The sequence below is a fragment of the Electrophorus electricus genome, chromosome 24 (assembly GCF_041902795.1).
Source record: "Electrophorus electricus isolate QZ-2024a chromosome 24, ASM4190279v1, whole genome shotgun sequence".
Lineage (NCBI taxonomy): Eukaryota > Metazoa > Chordata > Actinopteri > Gymnotiformes > Gymnotidae > Electrophorus > Electrophorus electricus.
Window position 1 is genome coordinate 12,556,807 of NC_137520.1, and position 12,482 is coordinate 12,569,288.

At 48.6% G+C, this 12,482-nt stretch overlaps 1 protein-coding gene across 20 annotated transcripts in view; it reads left to right on the top strand.

Moving 5' to 3' along the window:
• casz1 (castor zinc finger 1) overlaps positions 1 to 12,482 on the top strand; it is a 155,258-nt gene that overhangs the window by 115,582 nt on the left and 27,194 nt on the right. For all 20 annotated transcript variants that reach the window (XM_035522419.2, XM_035522418.2, XM_035522415.2 and 17 more), the window contains one exon: positions 8,363 to 8,923. In XM_035522419.2, the coding sequence (XP_035378312.2) occupies positions 8,407 to 8,923 (517 nt within the window). In that variant the 5' untranslated portion in view covers positions 8,363 to 8,406. The remainder of the gene's footprint in view (positions 1 to 8,362; positions 8,924 to 12,482) is intronic.

The window sequence follows — 12,482 nt, forward strand, 5'->3', positions numbered from 1 at the left end:
AGAATATACAAGAAGCTGTTGTGGTTTTATCAAAAGCGAATTCTTTGTTTGAGTCAGCGAGCAGCACTTCCTTTTGTGTTCTCTGACCAAAATAGCACACACTTTCAGTAAAGCAGATCTCTGCCCGAGTTCTTTTAAAAAGAGCACTTATCTCTGTCAGAAACAAACCACACACTTTATGCTGTTTGACAAAACACTTAGATACTTAAAAAAAAAAGAAAACAATTTAGAAGTATTTTGATGTGTTGATGAGGTGGCTTTGCCCTGCTTTGCGAAGCGTGATGCCATGATGGTAGCAGGGAGGGTTGGATAGGAGGCCACTGGCCCTACAGACAAAGAAATGACAGCAGATTAAACATGACCTACAGTCAGAGGCCGGAGTTGTGCAAAGAGCAGACAGGCAGACAGACACACACACACCCACACACACACACCCACACACACACACAGACACACACAGACACACACACGATGCCCTGTTGTCTCATGTAGCAGGCTGCCTGTGAGGCCTATAATAACACCTCTATATTGGCAGAGCGACGCGTGCCCGTCAGACTCAGTAGCAGAGCTCCCAAACCGCCTCCGGCCTGCTAGGCTGTGTCCATCTACCACCCTCCCAGAGGAAGGTCACGCAGAGGGCTTCTGGAGTCTACCTGAAGACGCAGGCGTTTAGGGGACATTGTGGAGGGTGGGGTGGGGGTCGCAAAGTCTGTGAAGCAGAGCAAATGGTTTAATGGTGACCAGGGATCGATGCTGTCAGCAAGACTTCCTGTCTGGAAATGCATTTTTTCTCTCTTTTTTCATGTCACGTCACCTCCTCCTCTCGTCTGCAGCAGAGGGCGCGGGGATCTAAGCGGGGTGATAAAAGCGTAGGCAAAAAATTGGAGGAAATTCCTTTAAAAACATTGAAGGAGCATGAGCGTGCGCATCTGAAAAACAAATTGAAGAAGTAACCTTGGAAATCAATTAAGCATTCCCCGTGAGCTAGAAACGGCTACCCCTTTCTCCCCCCCCCCCCCCCCCCCCCCCCCAGCCGAGACACACTACCCGTCAAACTGCGTCTTAACACAAGGTGCTTTGTTGCGGCATCTTATTTAATTTTTTTTTTTTTTTTTTTTTTTTTTTTTTTTTTTTTTTACAGCAAAGTGCCTTATAGGCTGTCAAACTGTCTTAAGAGTCTTGTTAAAGAAATGCCACAACTCATTTCACTATAATGAAATTCATATGCTGGTGAGAGGGGCCCCATGTCTAAACATCTAAACACACTGCACTGTAAGTTTAGCATTGGGGTTATCTGAGATAACCTTGACTGATATTATCTGGGGTGACACTGTTTCATATCAAGGTGAACCTGATGCCCAGAGAGAGAGAGAGAGAGAGAGAGAGATTAAGCTTTAGATTCTAAGCAAAGGTAGAGAGGGTGTTTCTTTGTAAGGTGTTGGGTCTACAGTCCTTGCTCTGAGCTGAATGTTCTTTAATGGGGCAGAACCAGGATTCTTCTTTCTCTGTGTCTCTCTCTCTCTGTGTCTCTCTCTCTCTCTGTCTCTCTCTCTCTCTCTCTCTCTCTCTCTCTCTTTCTGTCTCTCTCTCTCTCTCTGTGTCTCTCTCTCTCAGTCTCTCTCTCACATAGCAGGTGGATGTTTCTCCACTCTTAATTGATAACTAATCGAGTGGCTTGCTCCATGCTCCCTCTGGAGGGTATATCCTGCTGGGTGGCTTGGCCTACCCAGCAGTGTGGTTGCAGAACTGCTAAATTAAATACATCCCCTCAGATAAAGCCTCTGAGTGACAGACTCCAGCCTGACCTCTCCTCACCTGTCTCTCCATCTCCTCTCTCCCTCCTGCCAAGCCTTCCTACACCCACCCGCCCCCACCCACCACAAACAAACTCCCCCCCCCCCCCCCCCCCACTGCTCCTCGTGACAAACATACAACTCAAGCAGTTAATCTGTGCCGATGTGAGCTGAAGGGCCCTCGAGGGGTGCGGTGTGCCTCACGCCGGCACCACGGCCGTGCCCCGCTGCCAAGCTTCCTACCAGGCGCGTCACCTCTCTGCCCCTGTGCCCCCTCAGCTGCCAACTGGGCTAATTAACCCCCACCGACGGGGTCGCCGCCTGCCCGGCGCCAATGAAGCGTCCGGGGCCCGCTCGGCGAGGCGGGAGGCCCTGACACTCTGGTGTTCCGCTGAGGTGCGAGAGCACGCCGGCTTGCGCGGGGCAAACGCCAGGGAAAAGCGTCACTTGAAGTCTGCCAGCTGCTAGTCAGAGTTCAGGTTTGAACTTTCCCATCCCAGGAAAGATAAAAGTTCCAGATCTATTGTTGAACAAAGTACGGGCTCTCTTTCACAACTGCTCGTGTTTTCTTCTCTTTTTTTTATAAAACTGTCAGTGGATTAGATTTATGGCATGTTTTAAAGCATGTATTTGTTCTCTAGAATTGTGCCTAATTGCATCCATAACAACATATTTCCGTTTTCAACTTAAAAATATACACTGGTACTCTGTGTCCATTGTCCTGTGTGGCGTGTGGCTGTGTGACTCTTGTGTTTCCTCTGCACTTGTTTATTTGTGCGAGACATGGCGGCCCCTGGCCCGTGTACTGCACTCGGCTGAAAGCTCCTGTCTGTGAGAGAGCGAGAGAGAGAGTGAGAGTCAGAGAGAGAGAGAGAGAGAGAGAGAGAGAGAGAGAGAGAGAGAGCTTCTGTGAAAAGTCGGAGTGTGTCCCTCAAGGTCGGCCCAAAGACGGCAGCGTGCAGTGTGCAAGGTCACGTTCTAGACTAAAAGCAATAAGTGCTATATTGATAGAGAAAGAAAACACTGTGCACGCATGCAGATGTGCAAGTGACTGATTAATAATAAAACAGATTTCTGCTGTGGGCTTGTGTGTTTGCGGGTATGTGCTTGTGTCTGTGGGCCTGTGTCCTGTGACTTTAAATGTTTCTTTTTGAAGGAAAAGAGGAGTTTGTTTTTGTCTCTTTCTATTTTGAGCATAATTGTTTCTTCTGTATGTCTATCCTCACACTATGGATTGATTCCTGCAGCGGAATCTAAAAAATCCATTAGAATCCATCAGATAAAAGAGGACAGTGCACCAGAGTGAGTGTGCAGCTTTCCGAACGATACGACGGTTTCAGCACTCCACTGCAGTGTCAGTTCACGTTTGATTTGGGCTGTAACCCCTCAGTGCTGATGGCTCGCCCGGATTCAACACAGGTTCACTCAGTGTTGTTTATTCTCCATTAAATGCTGTTTTGCAGAACATGAATCCAAACGGCTCTTGAAACTCCTGATATTCCTCACTCCACACTCATCCTGGAGACGGATGTTTGTGGGGATTTTTTTTATTCCTAGAAATTTCCTGTTTTGAAATACAGTTATTAGATCTCGTTTGCCCTGATTCTCAGAACAAAAACTTAAACCAGCTCAGCCAGCTGTGTGTGGGTCTGTGTGTGTTCTCATGCCAGCCACCACAGATCTTGTGCTGCTTTCATATCAAAGCAAAACTGAAGCCCAACCTGTTTTTCTTCCCCAACCTCAAAATGACTGAAAAGGGGAGAATTCTGTCTGTCCCCTTCCTGAGGAGAGCGCTGTATGTTTCCACTGGAATATCTCTCTCCCAGTTTATCACCCCTGCAAGTCTGCTCCACACACTATTCCATACATGACTACATTACTCTGTATTCTACTCAACATCCTGCTCCATTTACCACACTACATACCATACTCCACTCCATACTCTATTCCATACCATATTCCGTACTTTATTCCATACTCCACTCCATACCCTATTCTATACTCTATTTCATACTCTGCTCCAAATCCTTGTACCAGCTTCTCTTTGCAGCTCTGTTTCTTTTAAAACACAGTTGGCAGTGGCATTGTTTTTAATCATCAGAACCCAGAAATTATTATTATCGCCTCTGACGCGGCAATTAAAACTTCAGGTCAGGAGCACAACGAGCAGTGATCAGCAGCGACGCCGAGAAGTTTTAATTAGACGATCAGAACCATTAATGCACAAAAAAAGGTGTGCGCTGGGAAATTAACGCGAACGTCTTAATCAGGGTTAGCGACTCCGAAGAGGAGTCAAGTGAACAGAGAGCAAAAAACAAATCATTTCCGCTCCACTGGGACAAAACCCAATTAAATATGCATGCAGAAAATGGAAATTTGGAGCATCAGCACAGGCTGTTGGAAAAACGGCGGCGAATCCGGAGACGGGGTCGCGGACTTGCTTATTGTTATTCTTGTGTAATAAAAGTGAGAGAGAGGACAGAAGCAGGGGTCCGCGGTGGGCTACGACGGCCCATCAGTGGCTTCCCGCCCTCGGCGGAGTGCGGGGTACGCACTCCTGCAAGCTGTAAATGCACAAAATAAACACAAAACCCACTATTTTAGTCCAGATAGTGGGGAGGAGGGGTGCAGTGGATTGGAGAAGCAAGTGTGTGTGTGTGTGTGTGTGTGTGTGTGTGTGTGTGTGTGTGTGTGTGTGTGTGCGCGTGCGCACAAGTGTGCACGTGCCTGGGTGGTTGGGTGGGGGTGGGGGGGCTTCTTTGTAGAAGTCAGGGAACACACAAACTCGCACAGGTCTTTGGAGCCACACCTCCAGGAGAACCAGAAACACTTGAGTTCACTCAGGCTCTCTGCAGACGTGTGGCCTTGCCCATGAGTCTGACAAACAGGTTACCATCTTCTAGTGGTGCTTTTTGAGGACAGAGAAAGCTGCACAGTTCTCTGACACAAGTCATGTTAAATAATGAAAAATAAACCCTGAGTGTCCAGGCATTTCCCTGGTCTATTTCATATTAATTAGCTCTCCATATTACGGGGGGTTGTCCTTGTCATTTAAGATTTGTTGAACTTGGAATGAAATCCCCTCCTCAGTACAGCCAGCGTGCCTGTTAGGCAGGGATACACATGCACAAGTCTCTCAGCAAAGCCTACAGGGCCCCGCTCCGCTCGCGTCTAGAACATTCTGAGTGCGGTAGATGCCGAAGGATCAGGGAGAGGACAGGACACGCCAGTCTGAGCACTCATTAACAGCCACTTCCCCACACTGGCAGGCTGATTGGAGGTAGCACACGATCACACAAATAGTACACTTCCAACAACATTAGCAGGCTTCGAAACGCCACTTGATTGTGTATGATATCATTCTGGCGCATAAACAGAAGCGCGGCGTTGAACAACGCGGCACGGAGGACCAGGAGGCTCTCAGCAGGCTGACTTCAGGAGCGCTGATCTTTCATCTGCCCTGAGTCATTCTGTAGAACCTCAGCCATTCCGACCGGCCGCCACATCGGTCGCCCCGCCCTGACGAGAAACAGGACTCGCCAGACCTTTGATGTGCATCTTGGGCCTTGCAGATAAAAAGGAGGACCTCTCTCGTCCTTATTGTGGAAATTGTTTAAAATAGTTGGAGTATTTTCGCAAAAGCTTTTCTCCTTATACAGTAACGGAATTACAGGGGTCCCAGACCTGCACTCTTTCCACGAAAATCTTGTCAGCGTTACAGTAAACATCTCTGCTTAGGAAAACGTTAGGTTCAGTTGGGATGATCCCCACTGCCACTGCATTGGAGATCCATGGCGGCCAAGCGTCTCCGAGCCCTGCCGAGCCCTGCGGCTCCTGAAGCGCCTGCGCCGTCGGGCGCTGGGATGAAAAGGAGGTCAGAACGCAGAATTAATGCGGCTTTGCTGCTTGTAGCACCTATTTTTGTGAACGTGAACGGCGCTCCCCGGAGACACAGCAGGCCTCCCCCGAGACGCTCTGTGCTTTCATCTCTGTCCCCACTGATTTTTATCGCGCTGCACGCTATCATGCGCGCAAGCGGCTGGAGGTAAACAGCGTCGTTACCATAGCGATTCCCATTGTCGTTGGAAGCAGAAGCAGTGCTGTTGGCAGGCGCGTATTCAAATCGGAGGCCGTGTGCGGCCTAGCCTGCTCTGTTTAAGGATGGTGCAGGGATTCTCTCGTTAATGTCTTAACCGCTTTTATTTCAACACCTCAGATGCTGACTTCAGACAAAGGAGTCTTTCCGTGGCTTTGTAAAGAAGAATTTACTGTGTCCATGGAGATTTTTATATTAGAATATTATCTCAGTAGACACTGACCATGAGTGTAAGGTGGTTAGCAAAAATGTACATAAATTGTGGATAATGGGGGGGGGGGGGGGGGGGAGAAAAAAAAATCACTTTTCGGGGGTCATTTCCTATGAGGAAAAGCTAGATTGCCGTGTTCAGGAAATCAGTAGTTAAAGCATGAAATAGTGGCACAGTAAACAGAAAAGTGACCTTTACCGTTACACGCAAATGACCTCAATCTTCCTTCAGAGGTGTTCTGAAAAAATACTTCAGAATTTATGTCTTCCACTTCCTAATAGTTTTTCCAGCTGTTTTTTAGGTCCTAAATTGCTGTCCTCTACAGCATGACCTTTCTACCCCACTCCTGCGATTGTCTACGGGTGAAAGTGTGTCGTCGGGTCCAGTCTGGACCAGAAGGGCGAGGGGCATCGGGGCGGGCGCTGCGTGCGCGTAATTCCTCGGCTCATTGTTTCGAGGAGGAAGGGCCGAGCGCAGATGCTGTAACTAAGGAAGCATGAGCAGAGAACGCAGGGCCCCCCACACGGCCCCCAGCGCAACAGCTCAGCCTGGAGCCGTATCCATCAGCCTGCCAAGCAAAAGAGGGGCAAAAATGGGGACAATGCAAAACCCCCCCCCCCAAAATAACCCGTAGAAACTGCACTCGGGGAAATCGCATTAGCTCACGCACACACACATCTTTGGTGCAGAAACCTGTTTTTCCACTTTATCAGAATGTCACTTCATCTGGGGTGTGTTTTAGTGCCGTGTCTTTTTCTTCCTGTCCAGTGTTCAATTTTACACTGAATACTTTTGCCTTTTTACCAATCAGCTCATGAGGTACGTGCAGAAAAAGCACTTTTGGCCATGCGGCATTTAAATACCATCACCGGCATTCCACAGATGGCTGTGATAAATAAATGTCCAAGAGACGCCCCCCTCACTTCAAGCCTCCCTCCCCCCAATTCTTCATTTACAGCACAGTAAAGATCTGACCTTAACAGCATGTCTGATTTTAAACCTGGAAAACCTATTAAAAATGAACTTTTGTAAATCACAAATTGGTTGCTGTGTAGTGTGAGGGCGAGGTAACTTGGAGAGGAGCAGGTGGGCTCTGTCCCCAGAATGCCCACACAGGGGGTCAGGACACACATACTCTTTAAATGTGGCACAATGGGTAAGAAAGAACACGTATGTTTAGGGTCAGTGCCTCCTTGGCTGGCTAGCAATGCAGGCAACGTTTGTTTGCTCTCTGAACAATGTTAACACCCAGCAGTGCACCACTGGCTCGGACTACTGTAAGTCGCTGAGGTGCACACAGGAAGTTTGTATGTGAGTGTCTTTCTGTCAAGCTGAGATCAAACTTTTGATCTCTAAGCGACCACCAACTTGACATTTTTAGACCCGAGACCTGAAACAACCTAGTCCTGCGTGGTGAACGTAACTGGTACAGTGGAACATTTCTGCAGGGCTCAGCTTTTTTTGGTCCACTGTGGGTTCAAGAGACTGCAAATGGGGAGGGGAGAGGAGAAAAAAGGACATCGCAGCTGAAGTGAGGTGTGAGGGCCCAGTGGAAGCGGCAGGACTGCTGCCCAAGAGCTTTTTTCCTCCCTCAAACTGCCTTTCCACGCCATCCAGACACTTCCACACTTTCTAGACTCTCTCGCGTGCTCTAGACGCTTCTGCAGACAGTGCTCATGTCTTCCGACTGTCAGGCTTAAGGCTGAACAGATCTTCCATTGCCAGGAGCCTGGGCCTCTCTAGTTGAAGCCAGTCAGCGTGGAGTTGTTCTTACTCGGCTGTCGTGGTGAGGATTAAATCTCCACACAGTGGCTGCTTGAGCACCGCTGGGGGTCCGACTGCGATCTAGCTGTGTTTGTTTTTTTTCCTTTCCTTCTAGGTTTATAGTGATGGAATGGAGGTTTGTTTCCTTATTGTCAACTAGGTGTGTCTGTTGGTATTATTACCTAAATAATGTTGGTATTATTACCTAAATAATGAGGCAAAATCAACATTGAGCCTTTAGTTAGACCTCTGCGTCATTTTTTCAGTGATGGGCATTCTTGCTGGTAAGTTAGTGCCATATAAGAATAGCATCACTCTTCTGCAAGGCTTTGCTGACCCTTATCTGTTGCTGCTAATGCTGTTTAATTGTATCATAACTGAACTCATATTTCAGCACAGGCAATATTGCTTCAATTATTAACAATTCTTGTCTATATTGCTTTCTTCTTTTTTCCCTTCCTCTCTCTCTCTCTCTCTCTCTCTCTCTCTCATTACCAGCTGAAAGGGGTTTATGCACTGAAAAGACCTCAGGAAACTCCACGATGGCCGCCAAAAGGAAAGGTGGCCTGAAGCTCAATGCTATCTGCGCCAAGCTGAGCCGGCAAGTAGTGTACGATGGCAGCTCGCAGACCGCCGAGCTGGACGCGAGTGTGGCGGACCACAGCGAGCGCGGCAGCTCCCACTACGAGGAGCCCGACGGCGACTTTGCGGAGGCCCTGAGCCTGGGCCCGGGCCTGGAGGATGAACAGAAGCGGCGCGAGGCCATCGAGAAGTGGGTGAACGGCGAGTACGCCGACGACCCGCCGTCTGTGGACACAGACGACACCAGGGGGCCCAAGGGCAGCAGCAGCGACGAGGGGCCCCCCGAGGGCGTGTACATGGTACAGCCCAAAGGCTGCAGCGATGAGGAGGACAACGGCCACGAGGTGGAGGCCATGCCTGCCTCCCACGATGGCAGTTTCCACGACGATAGGGACTCGGAAGACAGTGCCCACAAAGAGACGGGCTACCCACCCTCCAGTGAGACCACCAACTGCCAAGCATCCTTCTCTTCTCCAGGTACCGTTCTTCCCCTCTCTCTCTCTCTCTCTCTCTCTCTCTCTCTCTCTCTGCTTCGTCCTGTCTGTCTTTCTTACGCTCTCTCTCATTCTCAGTCTCTCTCTTGCACACAGAGGGCATGAGCTCTCGAGCATTCTCGAGATTCTGAGTCTTTGGTTTTCTAGGACCTTCCTAAACCTCTCACCTACCAAAACCTGTGCCTCAGTGGCCAGCTCTTTTCTGCTCCAGGAGGTGAACGCTCACACACACACACACACACACACACACACACACACACACACACCCCTCTCGAATCCTCTCCTCACTTTCACCCCGTGCCATGTATCTGGGACACCATCAGCCATACTGGATGTCGCACTTCCATTCATTACAATAACAGCAGAAAACAGTGAAAGCAGACATTTACTACTCTGGTGAGGGAATGAACTTTGAATCTGCCCTCTGACTTATCAGAGATCTTCTACAGTAGTGCCCAAAGTGAAATGCCACTGAAACCAAAGCAGATAACAACCAGTGATAAAGTCATTTCGCCCACAGTAAAAATAACTGGCCACTTTTGTAAAAGAAAGCAGCTAAAATCTGGTTATTCTGGTACATTTTTTGCTTGCTCACATATCATTGCAAAATATGTCGTTTTGTTTACATCTTTTGCCATGATCAAGCCGGCTGACCAGCTGTGTTGTGTTTCATCCCTTCCCCCCAGCCCTGTATCACCCAAGCCTGTAGCCTCATAATGATCCGTTTCTGGGCAAACGGCTTTGGGTGGTTTTAATTAGTCACATTGCATGTAGTTTGGGGGAGGAAGAAACAATGAAAACGCAACAACAACAACAATAATAACAACAACAACAACAACAAGAAGGCCTTCTGTAAATATGACTTTGTGTTAGTGAAACATGCTCCACCTGTGTCCTGGGGCCTCCGATGGATTGGCATCTTGCATCAGAGCCAAACTGCTTGACTGCTACAGTGAACACACTCCGCTCCTTTCTTTTGAGTTGTTTCTCTCTCTCTTCCACTTCTCCTTCTTTGTTGATTGTAACTAGGGCATCTATATCGCCGTGTTACCGCGTGGCTCACAATTAAAATATCCCCCCCCCCCCCTCTCTCTCTCTCTGTCTCTCTCTCTCTCTCTCTCTCTCTCTCTCTCTTTCCTCACCGCTGTCTTTCAGAAGCTGATGTGGGGCGCACATAATTATGCATATAAACATAGTGGCTTAATTATCTCGCGCAACATCAGTGACAATGTAATTAACAAACATTGCGAGATCAATGAGAGAAAGTGCGACCTTCAAAACATTTAACTCTGCGCGCAAAGGCGGCGTGCGCAAAGGCCTGGGATCCTTCTCTGGGAGCCCTGCAGTGCCTCGCGTTGCTCGCACGCAGCCTGCGTGGCACTGTGCAGGAGGGACTAGCGCGACGCGTGAGATCGGGCGCGACTGCCGCCGCTGCTGTTGGCTGTTAGTCTCGTTAAAGGTTAGGCGTTCTCACTCACATTCACTGCAGCCTTCACATTCTACAGGCTTTTTTGTCTTCTCTAAAAGGGCTAATGTGCTGAAATAGCAGTCGTCAGTGGGTTTTTGCGTTTGGCCCGGTCCTTTCGGCGACAATTTCATTTTGTTTAGCTAAACAGCTTCTTACAAACAGAAAAAGCTTTTTAAGAATTTTCTTAGACAATATTATTAAATAGCTTTGATTGGTCCATATATAGTCTTCTGCTCAGGCCTTCTAATCACTTTTTATCTTCTGCGACGCATAGAGACATTGCTCCCCTGGCTTCCACTGGCCATGTTGGGCCAGCTAAAGAGGGCCGCGGTGCCTAGCTGTTATCACTCAGCGCAGAAACAGATCCACCCTAATTGCCTGAAACACACACACAAGGGCTGTGTCACAGTCTGGAATGTGGCAGCGTAAAGTGGTGGGGCTGCCGGTCCCTCTTCATGCACTCTCCAGGGACGGGAGAACAGGGGAGAGGGAAGGAGAGAAGGAGAGAAAATGTGTGATGAGCACAGCCAGGCAAACTGCACACACTTCCCCAACGCCGTGGCTCCCCAGGCTGGTGTGCACGTTGGCGTGATTGGGGGGGGGGGGGGGCGTAAGATAAGAGGGGAGAAGAAAACCTCTTTTACATGCTGCTCTGAAAGGTTATCTGCTCCCGGGTCCTGGCATAATGTACCCAGCCCACGTCCAATCAGCCCCACGACAGTGATAGTGCAAGCGGCACTCCGCACACCATGCCGCATCGCTTCTGCTGTTACTACAGTGATGATTATTACTGCCACAGACCCTGCACCCAGCACTGCTACCCACACCAGCACGGCTCTCACCGTGACGTCCTCCGTAATGTCAGTATAAAGCCAAGCCCACCCCACAAAAAACCCCAGAACAGTTAGACCTGTTAATGCTGATTTTACTAAAGATACAGCTACTAAAGCTAATAATAGACGTGTTTGAGTAGAACGGGGGATTTCTATAGGAACGTGTTGGGACTTTCCCCACTGTCTGAAAGTGCATGAGTGGAAAACATGCACGGCTTTGATCGTTGTCCTTGGAGAGTGTTCAGGGATAGAGAGTCAAAGCCTTGTCCTTACTTTAAAGCTATGTGAAATCACATGACCTGACATGACACCTTGTAAGCATTCATGACCTATATAAAACATAGCGTCTATGGCGCTTGGATTTATAGCTGAAAGCCAGCTCTGTCAGACTCAGGTCCTGTGAGCTGTGGAGCAGACACCCCACCGGTATTAAAAGATAATTATAGTATTATTATCACTACTTCAGAATTCAATAATAAGCATCGTTTTTTACTAGTTTGCCTTTTGGCTGGCGGAATAGTGATCCAGAAGCAGCTCAAATGATCAGAATTCCACAGTATCAGGAGGATCAGATATAGATGCAGAAACTCTTTTAATGCCTTTACTGTCATTTAGCCAGCTAAGCTGTATGTTCTTGCAGCGCAAATGACAGGGTGTCATGATCAGCACGTTGCAGGTTTGGAGTGCCGTACCCAGTACAAAGAAGCAGGTATTTCCTCTAAAATACCCTCCAACATTTCTCTTCAATTTTTCATGCTCTTTCAACCTGCCAGATCTCCTTTCACTGCGATGAGCCACAGAGAGGAGCAGCTCTGATACTGCCATGGAAATGTGGGGATTATTTTACATGCTGAGAAGGAGATGTGAAAAGCAGAGGCAGGGACCGATTTAGCAATAACACAGAAATACGAGACCAAAGCCCAAATATTTGGGTATTAATTACCGAGGCTGCGGCTCGCGTTACCTCCGACTGTCTTGCGCTTTGCCGAGCGATGAAAAAGGCAATCAAATAAATGAAGGAAAGGTCTAGAGGTGGGCTGGCCCCGGGCCAGGATGCAGAGGGAGAGGCCTGGACTCTCAGGAATGCACCTGACACCAGGGCGAAGTTGTCATCCAGCACTGGGTTCCTGACAGACAAGCTGCCACAAGATGAGATTTTGTACATTTGTTTGCATGCGTAAACTCCACAGGAAAGGCAGGGCATACAAAAGTGTGTGTGTGTGTGTGTGTGTGTGTGAGTG